The 22576-nt window shown below is 42.8% G+C and overlaps 1 protein-coding gene across 1 annotated transcript in view; it reads right to left on the reverse strand.

Moving 5' to 3' along the window:
* Window positions 1–20452, reverse strand: part of tnfrsf21 (tumor necrosis factor receptor superfamily, member 21) — a 48418-nt gene extending 27966 nt beyond the window's left edge. The window contains exons 1-3 of the mRNA XM_084001159.1: window positions 20087–20452; window positions 7785–8499; window positions 3352–3942 (exon numbers count right to left, since the gene is read on the reverse strand). Of these exons, the coding sequence (XP_083857285.1) occupies window positions 3352–3942; window positions 7785–8499; window positions 20087–20113 (1333 nt within the window). The 5' untranslated portion in view covers window positions 20114–20452. The remainder of the gene's footprint in view (window positions 1–3351; window positions 3943–7784; window positions 8500–20086) is intronic.
* Between the last annotated feature and the right edge of the window lie 2124 nt (window positions 20453–22576).

The raw sequence follows: 22576 nt of genomic DNA on the forward strand, positions 1-22576 counted from the left end.
TGAAACCTATGTTTACATATACAAGCGGTCTCTAGTGGTTGCGTGACTGATGACTCTTCTGTCTCAGAAGTAAATGCAGCAGAACCCCGACATTATCATTCTGCAAAAATGGGTGCACATTGTGTAAACAAGTTGCCTGGTAGAAGTGGTCCATCATCAGCATAGCAGCTTTAACCCTCCAATCAGCAACAGCATCATTAACGCCAGAATAAGACAGAGGAATAAAATATATCAAATTGAAATGAAGAGTCTGTTCCACCAAACACTTTTTAAAATGTTTCTTTTTATGCTGTTTTATGCTCTTTTTAAATGTTTTTGCACATTGAGTTGCCTTGGTTTACCATAAAGATGCCTTGCCTCGCCTTTACATTTTAACATTTAACTGCTGGCTGTTCTCACCTACAGTCAAGTTAGTCTCTTAACGGTGGACAATTTGGCCTTTTTATGACTTTATTCCACACAGACACAGGGGAGAAAAGACAGGAGACAGTCAGGGACAGACATGCAGATAATGGTCCAACTGACCAGAAGTCGATCAGGTGACACTCAGCTCAGTTACTTGAGCCCATGAGGTGTACACCCTCACCCCACACAAAGTGTCTTGGATGGTAATGTTCAACCTACCTATTTTGTTCACTTCAGAGAATCTAGTGGTTTTCAAGTTTAGAGACAATCCAGTGATTTTATGAAACTGAATACGTAGGGGACAGCTTGTTGGATGCTGCCAATATTATAAGACATCTTTGAATTATTTTTGTTGCAAAAACAACATAATCAAGTCATAAACTGAGTTTTATTTCAATTTTTCTTTCTTTTTGGCCACTTGAGGGCAGAAGAACAAGCTGAAAGCAACATACAGAGACACTATTACCTTATGAAGTTGTTAAACAAACTTTAACAATGAGCTGCTTATTCACACATCCAGCAAAAAGACATCACTATTAGCATTCAACTGAAGTTTGTCCTTCTCAGCTCAGCTTTGGTCTCCACCGATGCCTCGCTCTGCTTCTAAATCAGCCACTCATTCAGCAGCCAGCCGCTTCTCCACCTTTTCATTCTCTCTCTTCATTTCCTTCCCTCTATATCTCTCTCTGTCGCCCTGTAAGACACCCGACTGACCCACTAATGTGTCTTGCCAACCAAACAACAACCCTGATGCAGCTAAAACCAGATTATTCCAGTTCTCTGTGGTCAGTCACAGAGGGAGCAGAGAGAGGGTGGCGGGTGGCTCAGCTTCATCACGGCACACACACACGCACACACACACACACGCACATGCACACACGCGCGTACACACAGTTACAAAGTGAAGACTGGAGCACGAGGTGTCCCCTGAGTTTGGGCCTCTCTCTCTCTCTCTCTCTGTGAAATGGAGAGCTCAGCTGTGGGGGCAAAATGTTCTCTACTTGTTGATAGTTGCAGTGTCAAGAGACAGGGGCAGAGAGAAGCTGAACGGGGTAACGGCGGTTAAAGAGAGAGAGGTGACGGTGAGAGTTTCGTCTCTCGATGAAAAGCACAAAGAAGAAAAAGTGATGAATGGAAATGAAAAAATGAAAAGAAAAATGAGGACAGATTGAACACAGACAAAAAAGAGAGATGGTGGGTATGAAAGGAGGTAGAGATGTGAAAGACTCAGACAGACTCAAAGCAAACAAATGGGACAGGAGGGAAAATAGCAGGGGGTGAAAAACAAAGGAGGAAGAGGAAATGAGTAAAAGTAAAGGAAGGAAGTGACAAAGGAAGAGGAAGGAGGTTCACAAAGGAGGAGAGGAAGGAGACACCAAGATGAAATAGGAGAAGTGAGAACAAGCGCAACCTGAGTGTGTGTGTTGGGGGTGGACAGGGGCAGCAGGGTGGGACTACAACAGGGTCGTGTCCTCTGTCCTCTGCACCGTGTGCTGTGGGACAGGACTGATTGGATCAGATTCCCACAGTGGAGCCATCACATCAACAGATGGCTCGGCTGCTGCTGCTGAACCCACGCCTGTCACTGCACCAGAGTGAGACGTCCAGTGCGTCACTAAGAGGCCGTGACCCCCCCCACCACCCCCACCTCCATGCTGCATGTAGGACATACAGACTGACCACATCCTGAGACTGCTGTGATACCACAGCCTCTCTGCTGGGATGTCATGGTGCTGCACCTTGCTGAGGATGCAACACTGCTCCTGATATTGTTGTAAACATGTTGACATTTACTATCTGAAACCTTCAGTGGAGCGCTGCAGCAGTTTGACCAGGAAGATTTGACTAATTCCAGCGCCTGCCAGGGAATTTGAAGGTGCAGAGGATTCATAATGATGTAGTTTTGTATATTTTTTCCAATCTTTTAAATAATCTGATTATGTTGTTTATATAAATGAGATGAATGCTGCAGTTAATGTAATTACTTTCAGAAAAAGCATGTTTTCATAGAAAAATAGCATCTCATCACCAACCAATGAAACAATATCCCAGTTCCAGATCTTGATATTGCTGTCTGTTTGTTCCATTATCAATACAATACACTAACTGAGCTCTTAGTAGGCAGGATTAAGAACATCAACATCATTTCCCCATAAATCTTATTAGCCGGCCCCTGTATATCCAGCTGTACAAGATGTTGGAAATCCATGTTAAAGGACAATCCCAAGCCGACATGTTTGTAAAACTAGATCTAATCAAAGTCTGGCAGAGTCTCACACGAGACCCAAGTTGACGCTCGGTGTGTTCAGGTGCAGTCGGAAGCTCCTGTTTGTGTCATAAACACAGGAATATCAACTCTTGACTTGCTTGAAGTAAATAAACTTCTGGGTGCATGTTTGAGTCGCCACCTGACGCTGTCTGTGGAAAAACATTGCAGCTTTGAGGGATGGAAACAGCCTAAGCAGCAGAACTTCCATCCGCTCCCATTCATTGCTGCCGTGGCGATGCGGGGACAGACACAACTACCGCAAAACAGGAGCAATTAAACTGAAAATCTTCAGATTTGTTCTTTTAGACCTAAAATGTTAGGAAAATAGTTGAAGAGTTGAATTTGCCCAGAATTTTAAGAATTTAACTTTCACAATTTAATTCATTTGAAAAATGTCAACTGATCCCATTATCTCCATGTTGACATTAGATTACATCAGATATTATAGTTACTACTGATTGGTTAGGGCAAAATAAAATGACCACTCCATCCCTCACGCTAAAATGTCCACTAATTTTGGCAACAATCAACAACTCTAAAACTCAATAAGCCCCTTAAGACTTGAAGAATCTAAGACATGGAGCATTTCAGCTGTTCTGTACAATGTTGGTCATCAATCTGAACCCACTAGACGCTAGAACCATTCTTGGCAGAAATCAAAGAGAGAGCGGACTCACCCTGTCCGTTGGAGTAGTAGATCCACTTCTCTTTGAGCTGCCTGGGAGGAGCAGCCGGTTTCTTCTGGATGGCCTTCTCCATGATGCTGCTGGGGTCCTGCATCGGGCCCTTCTTCAGCACCCGGGAGCTGCGCTTCACGCTGCACACCACGATGACCACCAGCACCAGCAGCAGCAGCAGCACGATCATCCAAGGAAGGTGCTCGTTGATGTCAAAGTGGTTGTGGGTGCTGGGCCTCGGGGAGCCCCTGCGAGTCGGCCTGTAGAAACTGGAAACCCCGCCTCTGCCGCCTCCGCTCCCCCCCTGATCAGCTACCTTGTTGATACCCGTCCCCCCTCTGACCACCTCTGCACCCTCCACACCCTCCATGGCCCGTCTGTTGGGCCCAAGCACAGGGTCCGAACCGGGCTGTCCCCGCTGTTGCTCGCGATCCATTGGCTGCTTGCGAGCCGGGGGCCCTGGAGTTCTTGGGGGATCGAGGTTGAGTGGGGTGGGAGTGCCAGGTTGGGTAAGGAGTAGCCCCTCGGCACGGTGCTTTTCCCCACCTGGGCTTTCCCTCAGCTGAATGGTGGCCAACTGGCTGTAGGAGCCTGGGATTAGCAGAGACAGGGTGATGGACGGAGACACAGAGACAGCAGGTAAGAAGAAGACAGATGAGAGAGGACAAAGGGACAAGACAGTGCAGAAGAACAAGATGGGAGACAACAGAGAGACAGAGTGAGAGAGGGAGAGAAAGAATTCAATTCACTCACTGCTTAACCCAGACAATGAAAACAGACGGCATCACAGGAGGGAATTCTAACACTTTAATCCATGCTAGCAATCTGGCACACAAACAACCTCCTCTTCTGCTCTCACTCATCTGCTTCATTTGCTGACTTCAGGTGTCGGCTGCTGACACTGGTTTTATGAGGATATCAGTGTTAGACAACAATCTAAGAGCCAATCAGAAATCTCTTACAACATAGTTATATTATTTAGATTAGACAATTGCATTTGCAGAAAAGTTTACATTTAATTTACTATGAATATGCTGGCAAAGTGACACACATCATTGTGGCCCATATGAAGGACAACTTAATGGCTGCAGAGGTCAGCTTCAAAAACATTAAGAGTCATGATCTTAATCCAATTTATAGCAGAGCAAGAGGACTACTCAACTTGCTCAATCAAAGGTGGGATTATACCACATCTAAAAATATAAACTAATCATGATCAAAAAAAGAGTTTGTTATTTACTTTTTATGATTTCTATTTTTTTTTCTTATCAATTTTCATCAATTTGTTAATTTTATCTTATTTTATTTTTGAGAGTGTGTGTTAGTAAACCCATCTATGACATACTTAATCTTAAATTACCCAGGGTGGGGGGAATGGTGGATGGGGTGGGGTGGGGTGGGTGGGAAGGTTGTTCATTTAAGTTCATTGAATGTTATGAGGACTTAAACTTTATGACTATCTGGCATTTGATCAATAAAAGTGATAAAAAAACAAAAACAAAAAACAAATATCCTACACAGAGCGCTGTCAGAGGTCGTAGAGCTGCTGCCACGTGCAGTGATGTTCATCCTCACGTGCACAAAGTCTGACATGGATTACACTGGCAGCAGCACATCAGTCAATATGCTGTAGAATTATAGTCCACAAGTGACACATTGATTTGGGTGACTCCGGTCTGTTTCCATCCCTGGGCAGACGAGTCATCTATGAAAACTCTGTGTATTCCCTGAACTGTCCCCATCTGCCTCTCCTCCTCCTGCCCCAGCTGTGCTCCTCTTGGTAATCTGACAGCAGATCAGCTCTCAACTGCTCACCCCACAGTCCAGTCCTCAAATACGTTTAAGCAAGGGCAAATCTAATCACACTCTGGCTTCAATTAAGGGAATTTTAAGGGAAAACAGAAAGAATTGGTTGAATTAGCACCAACTTAATCTGTGCGGTCTGTTGAAATCAACAGTTAGGACTCTCCTGTTTGACATTAAAATCAGCAGATATAATGTTTTTGAATGGTAACTACCTGTAATGGCCAGTAGATATTAGTCATTAACCTGCATTGGCTCCTGTGTGCTGCTGCTAATGGGACCGGTGTTGTAGTTTATAAATGGTCTGCTGAGTGTTTTTTAGGATTGTCACCTGGATGTGTGTTAATCCCACTCATCCTCTTATCACAGGTGCAGGTCTAATCCCTAAATGAAGGCTGGTGTTTTGGCTGGCAGCATCAAGTCTGTATATGAATGTGAGGTCAAAGTGACAGAGCAGGAGCTGGTGAATGTTTCAGTTTCCCAGTTTGTTGGGACGTGGGCCTGACCACCATATGCCACAGGATCGGCAGATGGCCAGTGCTGGTAATGTGATTACTTTTTTTAGTAACAAGCATAAGGGATTATAATTAAAAACAATCACAAGTTAACATTACAGTCACTAATCCCCATAATACTCTGCTTTAGTCAGCTTGTTCGCTGTCTTCCTGGGAGATAACACTAAGGCCGGGCTCATATCACCATGCACAGATTTGTTTTTCCCCCATCAATTTTCTCCTTAACTTCTGGTGGTTTCTATTCATCCTAATTTAATTTCTTCTTTAGTCTGTCCTCCTTTTTCAGCTTTCTAAATGAATCAATCAATTTCTTTCACAAATTGGTGATTTACTGTTGACAATTTCCACGGGAATCTTTTCCAATGCGGAAACTTTGATGGAAGTGGAAGTGCTTCAAGATGACAGATGAAGAAATGTGATTGTTAGAGAATTAGCAGAGGGGTCGCAGGTGTTTTCATAAATATTATATGGTAGCCCTTAAATAATAAATAGTCATGCAGTAATCGAATTTGAGGTAGAAAAAAAAGAGAGAAAACAGAACAAAATATAATAGCCTAATTCTATTGATTTAAAGTCATATTGCTCAGGAATAGTAGGACTTTGAGTTTTATAGCTAAAACAAACAGTTTAGTTTGGAATAACTCATTAAAGGGACTATTTGTACTAATTCTTCCGCTGCTGTGTTTTCTTGCCAAGAACGAGTGGTGGTGGTGACAGACTGGAAGCTACAGTGAGTCACTATCAGAAAGTGACAATAGAAGTGAAGAGTTTACATTCACATTGTTTTCCACCTCTGGAGACAGCTGGTAGTAAGTTTCTTCATTTCTTCTAGACTGGTAAGTGGAAAAATGTTTCATGTTAATGGCTTTGTAGGGACAGGAAACCTGTAGCCTCTTTTGATCTTTTTTCAGTGTTTTCCAGATATCACTTCTTTTATCCATTACAGCAAATTCCCTGCTGAACCACTGTGGTTGCTGGGAGATCTTAACATGTTGTGAATTACACAAGGTGAATAATAGTTTGGTTTATGTCGCTGCTGTAATTGTTGTGTTGAGACACTTACAGTATGGTGCCCCACCATTACCACCACTAGTAAAGGACAAGTAAAGAAAACAACAGTCACGAGTATTATATGTAACAACCCCCCCCCACCCCCCCACAGCACAGACAGGGTCAGACTGACCGGCCATCGATCCAGTGCCAGCACAAACAACAGTGACAGTGTTCTAGGTGTCTGTGAGGGGAGGTGGGCTCTGGTGGTTCTGAGAAGTGAGCAGCGGGCCGACTGAGAAGAGGGTGATATAAAAACACTAGCTGATGAGGAAGGGAGGAGGACAAAGGGGGAAAGCAGGGGAGGCAGAGAGGCAGAGGAAGACAGAAAAACCCATAACTCCTCCTGACGGCAAATAGTAGCATTCCTGAGATAGGGAGCTGCCACCACTTTGTTTCCTTGCCTACGGATGTCCTTGACTTTGGGGATTCCCACAGGAAAACTATGTGAGTCATTGATGTAATGAGACTGCAACAGCAACTTGAGCAATAATAAGCAAAGCGATGCAAGGACATCCAGTCAACACACTGAAATCTGAACATGATGTGGCTTCCAACAGTGATCTGACAAACGCTTGTTGCTTCCAGGAATAGAAGGATTACAAATGAAGGATGGAGCTGGGAATGGTAAAGTGGTGGAATTTACAAAAATTACAAACTTTTTTTTTTCTTTTTACATCCCTGTTTATGTGCTGGTATGTTCACTTTACAGCTAAGTACAAAGAGCGCTGAGCTAGCTGGGGTTAGCTACCCACCTAATGGATTCAGCTTCATCAGCACAGACATGAGGAGACCATCTTCTGATAGATTTACAAAGTGAATCTAATCTAATGAGTTTACTCCCCTCAGTGTTGAGGTCACCATTACATTGAGATTGAAGAGGAAAGTACATTCAGACTTGGTCTGAATTGTCCAATTTCACGAGTTATCTCGTTTGAACATCATCAGGAATAATAAGAACACTATCTATGAAACAGATAGTCACAGTATTTAATCCAAATAATAGTGTTAAATAGCTCTACATGAATTAAAGGGGGAAAGAAGAAAGAGAGGCCCTGCTCTCACCTTTTTGTGCAGCTTCAGTCTGTGATGATAATGGAGAAAAGGAAGAGGTCAAAGGTTTGTGTGCAAACAAAGGCAGTGGAGGCCCCAGCGTGGTGGTGGTGGATCCAGATGAAGATGAGGAGGACAGAGCTGTGGGAGCTGGTCCACAGACATTATCTGTCTCTCTAGTCCCTGGTGAGAGCAGCACCAGGCCCCGGGTCTGGCAGTCCGTGTGGGTTTGGCACTTCAGCGCGTTCGACTCCTCGTCTGAAAAAGTCCCCTTGCTGCACGGTTTACACACCACGTCCTCCGTCCCGCTGCCCCGCTTCTTCACCCTGGTCCCCCGGGGACACAGCGAGTGGGGCTTGCACTCCCTGCCGCCGGCGCCCCACAGGAAGCTGTTGGGGGGACAGGTGCAGACGCGGTCCTGGGTGGCCGTGCAGGACGCCTTCTCCATGAACCCAGCAGGACACGGGGGCCGGCATCGGTGGCACTGCTGGACCCCGTTCTCACCGCGGGTGAAGGTGTCCTGGGGACAGGGGCTGCACTCCCTCACCGCGGTGGGGGAGCAGTGGACGGACACGTAGGTCCCCGCCGGGCACTTGTCACAGACCAGCTGGGTGCCAGACTCGGGGTCGGTGTGCTGGTAGTGGCGGGGGGAGAGGATGGGCTGGTCAACTGGGCCGACCGTGGTCAGGACCCGGGCTGAGATGTCCACCACCACCGTATATAAGAGCTGAGAGGAGAAGGAGAAAGTGACAGTCAGGAAAAACACACTTCAAATGCTTTTAAAGCTATAAACTATTTAGTTTCTTCAAGTAGGTGTCGGCATCGAGCTTATTCAGCATTCTTCAGCTTCACATTACAGCTACCACTGAGCACAGCACATTACATATATAGAGATATATTATATAAACATTGATGTGACGTCAAACTTAGGGAAGCTCAGAGTGTGCTGCTCTGTCAGTGCCATCTTGGCAGTGGCTGACTCCACCTCATCCTCCTCATCCCATAATACGCAGAGATTGGGCGAGTGGGGAGCCAAACCTTCAGGCTATAAGTTGCAGCAAGCATGCACTCAACCACCTGTCCCTCAAAGCAGCCCTGCCCTCATTTATCATTTAAGGCTTAATAAAAATTTAAACATCAGGGTAAAATTGGGTTGCACAAAAATTCACCCCTGTAAAGTTGTCATGAGGGAGAATTTAGCAGCAGTTGAGCATTCTAAAATGGGAGGCTGTGGGGACCGGATCACTTTGGTTGGAAGCAGCCTTTTAAAGATTTTTTTTCACTATTTCTTTTCATTAATGACAAAAGAAATGAAGAAAATATTGTATATGGTCATATTGATAGCGATTTACAATCAAAAAACAATTATTTGATGCAAATAAAAGTGAACAACCTCAATGTAAAGATGAAACTGGCGACAAAATGACAAATTTCCGTAAGGTTCTTCTGACAACTTGGTGCCTCCAGTATGTTATAAGCCTTATACTTCAGGCCTTCACAGTAAACTGGTTGCCATGTTGAGTAAGACACAAAGACTTAGAGACAACCAAAATCTGTCAATCTGTAGTTTTCCTTGGAGTAGATCAGAGCAGTGATTGTTGAGGTAGCCTACTGTTTTATTCTTAATCAAAGAGCATGGACAGATGGACGGATGGATGGATGGATTTGTGAATGGACGGATGGAGGGACAGATGGACTGGGGCAGATGGACAGCTGACTGGACAGCACAACAGACAGAAGCACGAAGAGCGCAGCCCAACTGAGACTTCTGTTCCCTCTATTTTCCAAAATCAATTTTTGATGTTTGGTTTATTCACTCATCAGACTCACCAAACCTAAGCACTGAATCATCAAATCCCAAACAGTTTCCTGCCTGGCACTGAGTGAGCCTCACACACACACACACACACACACACACACACACACACACACACACACACACACACACACACACACACACACACACACACACACACACACACACACACACACACACACACACACACACACACACACACACACACACACACACACACACACACACACACACACACACACACACACACACACACACACACACACACACACGCCAAATGCGGAGTCACCACCGTCACAGCCAGACAGGCATATGAGTGTGCCGTGTGTCAGGTTACATGGATTCTGGAAAAGTCTCATTTTCAACAGTACCACACGCTGCTATGTAAACTCCCATGAAGCCGCTTTGAGGAGATTTGTGTTAAATTGCTCATTTAGAAAGCCATTTAATCCCACGTCATTTCATTTCCTCGCTCCCCCTGACTCACCCTGTCCTGCTTAAGTTAATGTACCAACGGTGCGCAACTGTGAATTTAACACCGTCACAAAACATCCCAACGTGGTGGTAACCCCTCTCACCTCTGCTGGGAAGCCAACAGCTCACTGGATTTAGGGGAATAAACCCCACATGTCTTAACTCAGTCTAACACACACACACACACACACACAGTGTGAGTGAGTCATGTCAGAGCGGTGCTATCAGGCAGTCTGCCTGGTGGACCACTGTCTCCACTAATGCCAGAGGGCTGACAGCACTTTACTAATTACAATGGCTGCTGGTTTATTATCTTTTACTCCTCCTGTTTAACAATTAGAGTCTAAACTGATTAACAATTAGTGTGTCCACTGCAGTGTGTAAAGGAGAGGGTTTTTTTTATGCCGACAGCCGTTTATTGATGTGTCATGCAAGTGCAAGTAAGACACAGCCGGAGTGAGGGCTTTCCACAATGAGACATCAGTCAGGCCCTGATTTCTGTGGTTTCACAGGAAAATCACAATTAAAAAGTGTCTTTCATATATACGTATATATTTTTGTTTGTTTTAGTTGTTGTATTGATGGTTTTATTTAATTTATTTAGGTATTTTAAATTTAATTTTATTGTTTATCTGTCTGTATTTCATTTATTTACTTTTTTTTTCAACATCATCCACCTTGTTATGGCCTTGTGTACTTGCAGTATGTGTATAGGGTGACTGATGCAACAGTTGGGACTCCCTTTTTATTTTATTTTATTTTATTTTTTCCTTCCTGATGTCTTTTTTACTTTTGGGGTAAGGACAGTCATGAACTATGTCATCTGGGTTTGGATGGTGGCTTGTTTTTGTTCTGTTTGGATATCTGTGTGAATACAGAGAGAACTTGTATGTTGTCTATGTTTTGTTTGATAAAAATCAATAAAATCTATTGGAAAAAAAAAGTGTCTTTCATTCTAAAAAAAACTAAAACTATTCCTGACTTCTCAAATTCTGAACTTCGAAATTGTTGACTGTTGTTTCAATCTCTTTCCATTTTCATCTTTAATGATCTAAATGCAAAAGAAGATAATAAGAGAGAGGGGCAGTCAGCTGTTCATCTCTAAGGAGTGTTCTCTGACTGTGCTGCTGCATGTTCCCTTTCCATCATAAACGCCGTGTTGAGGTGGAACAGTAAAGTCCAACCTCCGGCGCCTCTGTCCCAGCTTCCTGTGTACTTCAGTGCCCGGCGTAGCAGACATAACAGACGTGACTGAGGCCTCAAACAAGTCACGGAAAAAATGTTCTACCCCTGACCAGCTGACAGGCCGTCTCAACATTGTGAGTCCAAATCCTGGAATAAGCATCACAGAGCAGACAGATGACATCAGTAACGGCCCAGAGAAGAGTGGAGAAACCTAACTTCATATGACATCGCTCACAACAGTGGTGTGACATAAATAAAAAGCAGCAGGAGGAGGGCTGAGACTGTGGCTGTGTGAGATGCATGGCAACGGAAAGCACGAGAGAAACCCCGACAGACACACAGGGGCTGCAGCTGTGAATGGAGATTACCGACTCATGTGCATGTGTGTGCAAAATAAACAGGGCTGGAGGGGTTTGAGGTGATGAATGAGAATTTTGCTGATGACGCATGTGAATGTTTGTCATCTGCCATCCAAATCTTCCACTGAACAAATAAGCATTAGTTTAGGGTTAAACCAACACGGTACCAGGTGATCAAGTTTCCCAAGAGAGTGGAGAGATCGGATCAGCCACAAATGTTGGGTTTTGAAACAAAGGGAAGATAAAGATAAATACATTTCCTGCAAACTCTCTTTAATGAAACAGTCGACGGAAGACAAACCCTTCCACGATTAGAGCTAATAAAGACAAAGTTGTCCATTCTCCCACCACTCCATTGTCCTTTGACCACACCACCCATTGGGCTCTTTGTGTCCACTCCCAGAGCCTCATCCATAAACATCAGAGCATGTTCTCGACGTGCTGTTCATAACTGGTTGCGTCAGTAACATCAATGCATTCATTCACATCGATGTTCAAAGTGAAAACGTTGGTAGGAAGTGCACGCAGCAGTAAAATGGGAACATTCTGCTTGTTATAGACAATGGACGGTCCCCCCGTGGCTCTCGCTGCTTGTTTGTAGAATTTTATGCCCTGAACATTACCATAATTGAGGTGTATCACTCACTGTTTAATGTGAGGGCTGTGGAAGGAAAGGTATGCTGGTATTAAACAGGAACTTTCTGATGGTTCAAAGTGAGACGCTCATACTTTTGCATGCCAGTACCCACAGTGCTTATTTTTGTTTTTGTCTTGAAAAGCCAGCTCATTAAAAAATACCAGGCAGGCTGCTATGAGTCAAGAAAAATAAAATGCCATTAATAGTTGCTAAGTATGTACTGTTCATGTGTCAGAATTGCATGCACTACATTCCAGCAAATATAGCCAACTTAAAACAAGAATCCTAACATTTAAATGAAGGTGGAAAGATGCGACATGAAGAGGAATCAGCAAAAATGGCTAACTGGCGTCCACTTTCTGAAACTTGTACCAAACATGTTTAATGAACAGGGTAAATACTTTTTTTTCTCCTCTTTTATAAGGATTAGAGAAAATACTTATGGTTGACAGAATATAAAATGTTTTACTTCAAAATAACTACATATACGCTACACTAAAAATAACACACTTTCGGGATGGAATTACAGTCATATTACTGATGCTAGGCACACTGACGAAGAACATACCTTCACTGCTCGAAACGTACGTCACAATAAATTGATACGCTGAGTCCTGCAGAGTTGCAAATACTCTTGTTCTTTTTAAGGCGCACACAAAAAAACATAAAAAGTGTTATAGATCTAACAAACTCAATGGAACCTAAAGCCTGAGATGCTGCCTCATACTTCACAACAGTGCAATAGTTTTAGCTTAATTCCAATTTCATTAGCACATTGCAGTCAGTCATGCTGGCTAGTTAGCCATATAGCTACAATATCTTACCGCACAGTTTGAGTGGCAGCTATGAATAGGTCATTTAAACTAAAGAAAAGCTTATTCAAAGAAATAATTAAGCATCTTGTCAGTCGGTGTTGTCTGTATCATTCTGCTAAAGGTGTTTTGATAATTGTGGTGGAGCGCTAACATGTCAGTCCAAAATCTCCCATAGGTGTTAAAGCAGAAGTAAGAGGAATATTTGTGTTAATATAAGTCTTAAATAGTTATATCTTCCGACAGCAATCACTTACATAGAGTGTTTGGTTATCCAATGAGGAGAGAGAACGGCATAAAGGGGCGGTCCTCTTCGTGTGTGTGCAGCCAGGGGATGCGCGTGAATGTGGTGACGTGGTGATGAGGGCGGGGACTGCTAACTCCATCAGCTGACAGGAAGTTAGCCAAAACCACCGGATCGCTTACTTCTGCTTTAATATAATTCACATTATGATTTTATTAATCAAACACACTGAGCTGTCTGGCTGGGTGCACTGTTACCAACTATCACCCAAAATAGATCTCTGAAACCAGGCTGAAGTTAGCTTTACGTACGGTTCTAGCATGTATTGCAACAGAATGAAGTTAGGCTAAAGTTTATTGTTACATATTGACCAACTGAAGTACTGTTGTAATATAAACAATTACCAAGAAACCCACTCTACATACACACACACAGCTGTTTAAGTCACAAACATGAACTTAGTCTGCACAGCATTTCTACTCAGTCTGGTAATAAAGAGCTGTCAACAGCGAGCCTACATGGAGCTACTATAAGACAGCTCACAGAGCATTATCAAGCTGACCTTAGATGACCCAGCTCTCTGTGTGTAGCCTTAGTAGCCTGTGTGTGTTTCTCTCAGCACCACTCCCTCCCAATTAGATACACACCACCAGCCTTATGCCACTGCATTTCCTGTTTGCAATTAGGAAAATAAAATGCCCTCAAAGACACAAAAGCAGAAGAGGAAACAAAGTGCAGCACTGGCACTGTGTCAGTTCATCCCTGCTTGCACGCACACAAACACACACACACACATACACACTATCTGGAGCCTCAACACAGCCACCTTGTCAGATCAGCAATGCATGAATCAATTTCAGTCTTATAGTGCTGCCAGCTTTCCTATTATTATGCCAGCTCCGTCTCTATATGTTGCCGCACTGTCTATAAACTACATCAGCTCCTTGGTGCCCTGCCCAAGCAGCAAATCAGAGAGCCAGATAGCATAGAGAGAAGGACAGCACTATCATTATCCATGGTCAGTTCCAGTCTGATCTGCTCAGCTTCCCTGTGTAATACGCTGCAGTCCTGTTCACAGCTGCTCTCTGACCAGCTGCTAACCAGGCTCTGAGCTGACACCTGAACCAGAGACGAGGAAACCCTGGAGCACAGAAGATAGGTGTGTCCTGTTGGATCATTTGACCAAAACCCTGTTCAGCTGTAGGCTACTGTTAAAGGGACACTCCACCAATTTTGCAAATGCAGTTCAGCTTAGTCGTCATAGTTGTATTATCTCTTCTGTTGCTCTGGAGGATCTTTGTCAAGTCTAAAAAACTAATCCTGTGGTGATGTCATAATGATGTAATTTGGGTTATCTTGGGTTTGGAGATAAATGATAAATGTATAGAGATACAAAACAAACACATGGACATTCACTTGGCAGAGAGACTATCGGAAGGAATTATGGGGATAGTAGGATCCACAAGTTTGTGGAGGTTTAGGCCACTTCATGACAGGTCAGAATCTTTGTAATGCCATTCACATAGTTTAACATTTAGCATGACCAACTCTATGAGTACCTGAACACAACATAAAAGGGATTTCTCTGCCTCTGCTGCTTCGACGCTCTCCCCCACTGTGTTAAATGTGCATTACGTACTGTTACCAGCCTGAATGAAGCCCTTTAGGTTGATGTAGCTGCTGTTGAGTTATTGTCTTCTACATAACTAATGTCCTCATTAAGCAGCTCCTTCATTCTCAATGCTACCACCAAATGCCATAACACCCATTTTAAAACAACTATTTTTACATATTAAGTAAGGAACTAATGATGAAAAGCAAGTGCAACCTGATCTATCACTATTCTGTGTGAGGATGTTGAAGCTGCAGAGATCACAGAGGGCCCATGTGTCTCTGACGGTAAAAGACAGAACAGAGATCTGAGGGTGGAGTCGTCAGGCAGCCTGCTCTTGTTTACATCATATAGGCTCCAGTCAGGCACCGCTGCACCACTGCAGAGCAGGTTCCTGTTGTTGAGCCAACCCACCCAACACACACACACACACACGCACATGCATCAAGCCACACAATGAAACAAACACCTCAACCCCCACCAAGGGTTTGTGAGTCTGAGCAGAACACCCTGTAATTCTACCTCCAGCAGCAGCAGCAGCAGCAGGCTGGTCCACACACAGACACACCCCAGACCCCATTCTCCTGCAGCCATCGGAGCAGAAGTACAACTGATAGGTCAAATCTTTTTTTAGGTCACAGATGGTAAAAGCCGAACCTCTTCTGACTTCCTTGTTTTTGTCTGTGAGCGTGCACACCGTCTGTCGTCACGCAGTTGAAAGGATGGCTGCACACACAACTCATCAGGTGGTGTTTGTGTTGACTGATCTGAACTATATGAGCCATGCATGAGTGTGTAATATTTGAGTGAAGCCTCTTGGGTGGAGTTGAGGTGAGGCAGACAAACAGGTAATAATAAATAAATAATAATAAAAGATTAGTCACACCCAGGTCACATTCTGTTCTCCCTCCTGTCTCCTGGCAGCAGATCAGAAACCTCAAATCACGCACAAGCAGACATGAAGACTGTTTTCATCAGACTCATTAACCACAGCAACCAGTCAAAATAACCTTGCACTACTGCACTTAAACCCAACACTTTTTTAACGTCAACGTGCAATATACATTTATTCTTATAGGCTTCTACTTGAAATATTGATTTTTACTATTATAGGCTAACTGTGTGACTGTACCTTTTACTATTTGTATGATTGTAGTCATTTCTTTCCTGTGTGAGTAAAACAGAAAGGCTATCTGAATTTGAGGTAGCATGACTACTACTTCTTGAATCGCATGAACTGTGAAATGATACACAGCGGTATCAAAGTGGTAGAAGTATGCTCCGACTTTTCTTGTCTAGCATCGAGTGGACATGATAGGAACTGCAGTTTAAAGAGGCACTAATCATTAACATTTATGTTGCCATGGATACTACTCATTCAAACTGTTGTGTAATGTTTTTTGAGGCTTTGTCAAGTCTGACAAAGTAACCCGAGTCATACTAATGTCATCAGGATTATCTAGTTGCACTCTGGGAAATGTATAGGATCCAAGCTGTTTGGAGACTTAGGCTACCTATACTAGCAACTTCAAATTAGAATATCTCTCCTGCTCTGATTCGCACAACTCGTTTTACATGATGTCTTCTAACAGTCGCCCAGTTTTAGGTAAGTGCAGAACTAAATAGACTAAACTTTGAACTGTGCTTAAAGTCTCTGCTCAGATCATTAATGCTTTTCAGTGTAGTTGTTCTTTTCTTCCCATTAAACTCCTCATAACAAGAAGACTGCTGCTTATCCATTCAAGCTTTCTCTTTAGGACTGCTGACTCGTTTCATTTTTGTTTTGTGTTAAAGTTTGTGTATAGTTGAAGCTCTATCTTTAACCAACGCTTCAAACTTCAGCCTGGAGCATATATAGAGTCTTTAAGCCCCACACAAAGGCCAAATAAACCACACACCTGTAACCCGATATGGAAGTGTCCCTGAGTGTTTGTTCATTTCTTAACAACATCCCAAAATAAGCAGTCGGCGCACACGTGGACAGACAGGCTTGCGTGCCACCACATATAGCCTGTCAACGTCAAGGCAGAGCTGTCTGTCTGCCAGACTTATGACTTGAAGGCTTCGCAGCACAAGCAAGGCAGAGCTCAGACTTGTGATTAATGCTTAGCAACAAAGTGAACCAGAGCAGGAAGTGGGCTCAGGTCTGAGGTCTGGACTCAGATCAATATTCTTGTTCTCCGTCTTGATTTAGAGGGTCTCGAGGAGTCACTTCATCAACTTACTGCACTGCAAAAACTCAAAATCTATCCAAGAATATTTGTCTTATTTCTTGTCAAAATGTCTCATTTCTAGTCAAAACTAATCTTTGTCCACTTAAAATTAGACTCATCACATAAACAATTTGTTTTTAGATCATTTTCACTTGTTTCACTTGAAATAAGTAGTTTTTTGTGTTTGTAATAATAAAGAAAAACTTGCCCCACTATCAGATTCTTCTACTTATTTCAAGTATAAATCTGCTTGGAAGTTGTAAAAAGTGTCTAAAAACAAGCTAATTGTGTACACTAGTGTGTGTGTGTGTGTGTGTGTGTGTGTGTGTGTGTGTGTGTGTGTGTGTGTGTGTGTGTGTGTGTGTGTGTGTGTGTGTGTGTGTGTGTGTGTGTGTGTTGGAGCACGTGTTGCATAATGAGGTGTGCTTACAAACAATTGAATGCGGGTGGGTGGGATGTTTGCATTTCAATGTGTGTGTGTGTGTGTGTGTGTGTGTGTGTGTGTGTGTGTGTGTGTGTGTGTGTGTGTGTGTGTGGTACAGAACACTGCACTGCACTGTAGTTGCTATCCAATTAAAAAAGGGCCCCACCACAAACAACACACAAAAACACATCCACGTGCATAGAAATGCACACACTGGCAGACATAATAAACATGCACTTACTCACTTCCCCAAACACACACACATGTTCCTCCACATGTCGGCAGGCTGCACAGCGGCACCTGTTGCAGCCTGTCCTCATGTCTTCGCAGCTCATTTCATCCCACAGAGAGACTCTGTTTGGACTCAGTCACGCTGAATTTACCACTCACAATAGCCACAAATGATTATTTGTGTAGATGTTTCAGTTTACTCAAAATAAGTGAAGCAGAAGAACTGCGCTCATCCATAAAACACTGCAAACACTGATCAGGATTTGGGAAAAAGCCTTCTGTAGTTTAGTTTGGCAGACACCAGTCAACAGGCCATGATTAAAAGTTGTGTCACTCACGTTACTTTGCTTTTTCGTGCTGCAGTGCACTAAATTATGATCTCCTCTCACCAGAGAGCCAGATTTCTCTTTTAATCTCACTTACAGTATATCTTTGTGTAAGTGTATGACTGCGTTTCAGATACACTGTGGCTTAATATCAATTTGTCGCAGTGGCTTTGCCACGACAGCTTGAAAAACAAGCAGGGCAGCTGAAGATGGAGATTAATTCCTACAAGATTAGTGTGAGCTTACAACTGCGTGTTGAACATTTACAGTCGTCTTCATCGTCCGGGTGGGTTTGTTTGTTTTCACAGCAAATATTTTCACTTGTCATAGTGGGAAAGGCAGTTTTCTAAATAGCCTTTACAATACCTCACATACAGCTTCATCCACTTGAAATGTACATGAAGCAGACTTCACTTGTCTACTGTTGTGGGTATGTGGCTGCAGAAACTATAATATGGGTCTTTGTTGCTGCAAATGGTCAGTGCATCCAGTTAGAGCAGCTGTGAATGTTGAGGTTCAGACTGATACTACTTGAATACATGAACTTCCCTTGGGATCAATAAAGTATCTCTTAGTCTAAGATCCTACAAAATGCATTTCGAATTTTTATTTCTGTACATCATTGCAGCAATCATGCGTAAAATACAAATTGTCCCTGCATGAAGCAGATGTTCTCAGTTATTAGCTCCTCTTTGTTATGTTGTCTTTATCTTTTATTTGTCTATTAGGCTCATTCTACTGTTAGCAACCCTTAATTGAGAAAAAGCAGTGCTTCAATAATTGTAAATTGTGTTTATTTAAGCTCCAAACCTTACACACAAACACAGTTATAGCTCAACCTCTAAGTCAGTGCTCTCTCAGATCCATGTGTGGCAACAGAACTCTACAAGTTAATATTAATCCCAAAACAGGTGTGGGACCATTGTGATTATTGAATTTCTTAAATATTTATCAGTTTTTATTATCATGAGGGTTGTTTTTAATTTCCGAGAAATTTGTGAAAATAATCTGTGAGGATTATAGTGATAAATCAAGTTAACACAACTCCCACATATTGCGATCCTGAGCCAAGTGTTGATTCAGCAACAGTTTGACAATGAATCCACATCAGTTTCTTCGTTCAAAAAGACATTCAAAGTCCAAGTCTTTCCCCAATTTGTCTGTCCTACCATGAAAAAAACAATGTCTGAAATCAATGTTTTAAAAAAAAAAGTCATAAAAAGTAAATTAAATGACTTTATGACACTGACAGTCCTCCTTGGACGTAACAAACAGACTTCACCCTCTTAGTGTGAATCACCTCAGCTCAACTGCAGCCTTCCTGCTTTGTGAGGAGACAAAGGGAAAAGTCTTTGTCCATGAGCCTCATGGTGGGACCCTGAGCTCCAGCAGCTACTGACACAACCACAATCAACATATCAGTGTCCCAACAAAAGGACACCAGTGTGACACCATGGTGACTGGCTTGAATCCATCCATCCATTTATCCCATGAAGCTTAAAGAGGGTTAATCATAAAAGAATCCTTTTCTTTTTAAAGAAAAGTGGATCACACAATCATTTTTGATGACTAAATAAATCCACGTATTGTACTGTAGCTGTTAACTGTGTTTCATGTCTCTTTGTTCACTTCTAAAATCAAACCATGTCTTTGTTGTGACAGATGAGACTCCACTGAGTGACATCAGGGTAAACAATAGACAGGCAGGACAGCTAAGTCCCATTCCCCTCTATATATTGTGCTGTTTACCCAAAATAAATAACTTACAAACTGATCACATGTTAAAAGCCAAGAAAGAGAAATGTCTTTTTGGAGTTGGTTTAGTTTAACACTTAAGACATTTTAGATAGGCTAGTTGATTTGAAGTTCAGAATCAGGGGTTTAAAAAAAACAAAACAGGCACTGGCCCTTTAAATGGAAAACCTGCTGGAGGAGTCCTTAGAATAAACAAGAAAAAACAATCAAATTGTAAGGCACTCACCACTGCGGACACACACATGGCAGGCATCGTCCTGATTTAGAAAGTACAGGTGATGAGGATCAAGAGGACGTCCTTGTCCAAGTGTTGATGTGGAGAAAGACTTCTCATCTCTAGATGTTTCTCATCGTCATCCTCCTCCTCTTCCTCCTCACATCTACCGGAGGAGAGAAGCTGATGCAGCGTCAGTCTCAACTGCAGTGTTTTATAGTCTGTGTCTCCAGGTGAACCGGTTTCAGATAGTACGGGATGAGGGCTTGGTTCAGAAAGAACGCTGTGGTGATTCCCATAGCGATAACAGATGAGGGCCCACACACTTGGATCGCCGCCTCGCCCCGTCCAGGCTCGTCAGTGTGTGCAGTGCGGCTCTTCTCCTGTCCGCTCCGCTCCGCTCCGCACAGCACCACAGACAACTGCCGCGGTGACGTAGGCAGGAGAGGAGGCGGGACTTAGACGCGTCTCGGCCAATCGCAGCCCGGAGAGAGCCGTTGCACGTGTGTTGAACCGCGATTGTGTGGAGGGAGGGGGAGACATGTGTCTTGCAGGTGAAGCCAGGTTGAGGTTGGATGACATGTCCTTGATGCAGGCTCAGGCTGCTGCTGCTGCAGGACTGCACTTCAGCAACACTGTGCAGGCGTCCAGGTGGACATGTGTGGGGTTTGGGAGGTTAGTGCAGGGAAAAAGTGTATTCACCACTGAAGTCACACAACAGCTAGGCTATGTCTAACAAACAAGGAAAGGTCAAAATAAAGCTGAGCGCTATGGAGTGAAATTACTGCCAAAACTCCACAAACATGCATGTTTTACTCACGCCCAACGATTCACAAACTCAGTGTGGTTTGCAAAAACATAATTCACAAACTAATGCATTTTGTTTCACAAATAAGAAATGTAGGCTACATATCAAATAAATACACCATGCTTCAGAAACAAAAAACGTATTTCTTCAACCTTTTTAAGTTATCCTACTCCCTATAACACTCTGTCCCCTAACCATTTTATCCACCTTATCTATGTTTCTAGCCACACTGTATTTTCTTTGTATGTATTCATGTATGTGCTATTGTATTTATACCTGTTTTTGTTTCTTGTTTTTGTCTCATTTCTTACATGTAAGGTGACCTTGGGTTTTTGAAAGGCGCCAACAAATAAAATGTATTATTATTATTATTATTAAAGGTGTACAGAAATGGCCGTTTGTCCTGTTTGTCGCGCCGAGTTGTCACGAGCTGCAACACGAGTTTACCCGAGTAAGGAAAACGAATTTGATTGGTCGTTATCGAGCGGGCGGGATATTCAAAGCTTGGGGCGAGACCGAGCTCCGTGTGTGTGCGTGTCTCAGACGTTTGAATGACGGATTACGGATCCAATATCAGTGGCTGGTGAATCGTGTACAGGCTGACGTATAATCCGTGCGCCTGCATTATCCAATGCGAAAAAAAAAATACACACTTTCATCCCGGATTTACTCAAAAATAGAATTTTGCACAAAGTTTGGCCTACAACGTCTGAAAGATGAGTTATTACACAAATGTTATGACCCAGAGTGGGCTCAAATTCAATTTTCTTTTCTGTACACCTTTAAGTAAAAAAAAAAATCCTTCAGGTAGAAAAACACAATTCTACAACTACAAACACAATTCTACAACTACAAACACAATTCTACAACTACGGAACTGTCACGTGACTTTTGGCAGTAATAGCCTATTCCAGAGCTCTTACAGAGAGACCAACATGGACAGGGGTCAATGATATGAGGAGTAGAATGTTTTCTTTTTCTACCGTTATTTTAATTCTCTTTGTTCCATTTTAACTGTCAATCAAACTGTTATTGCTTTCTGTTTTCCACATTTCCTTTTACTTCAGAGACCTTTAGGTAGTCTAATAATTAGGTGCAGAAATAAGACAGATATCTTCAGAAATAAAAAGTCAAAGTTCTAGAAAGATACTGTAATTGTGAATTTTTTTGAAGGAGCTATCTCTAAGTATATCTGTATTCTGCCTCCCACAACCTGATGATACAGCTTGGTCTCTAGGAGCTTAGTCATTCTGTCATACAGTTTCCCCCAAAACTGCATCACTGCATTGTTTGTCTATTTAGAAAGAGCTTAATAATAACACTCATCCATCACAGTATTTGCTCTAAATGTCTGCTTTGTCAATGACCTGCCAACTTTATTTGCCTCTGTTAGTGGGCCACCGGTATCCGTGGGAGGGATTTTTATCTCAAGCACAGATTCATTGAGCTGCCCTTTAACCTACTCTTAATATCATTTGACAGTGCACTCAGTCTGATAGTGAATGAGAATAAAAGCAGGATTTTGGATTTCACTTAAGGCAGCAAAGAAATCAGTATTTTACCATTTGGTCTGAACCTCCATCAACAAAAATACATATTAGTCTAGACCTAAACAGTTTTGAGTCAGCTATACTCTGGCTTTTGAGAGTCGCTTTGCCTGAAATGTTTTTGATTTAACAAAAAAAAAAAACAGC

Source organism: Trachurus trachurus, assembly GCF_905171665.1.
Source record: "Trachurus trachurus genome assembly, chromosome: 24".
Taxonomy (NCBI): Eukaryota; Metazoa; Chordata; class Actinopteri; order Carangiformes; family Carangidae; genus Trachurus; species Trachurus trachurus.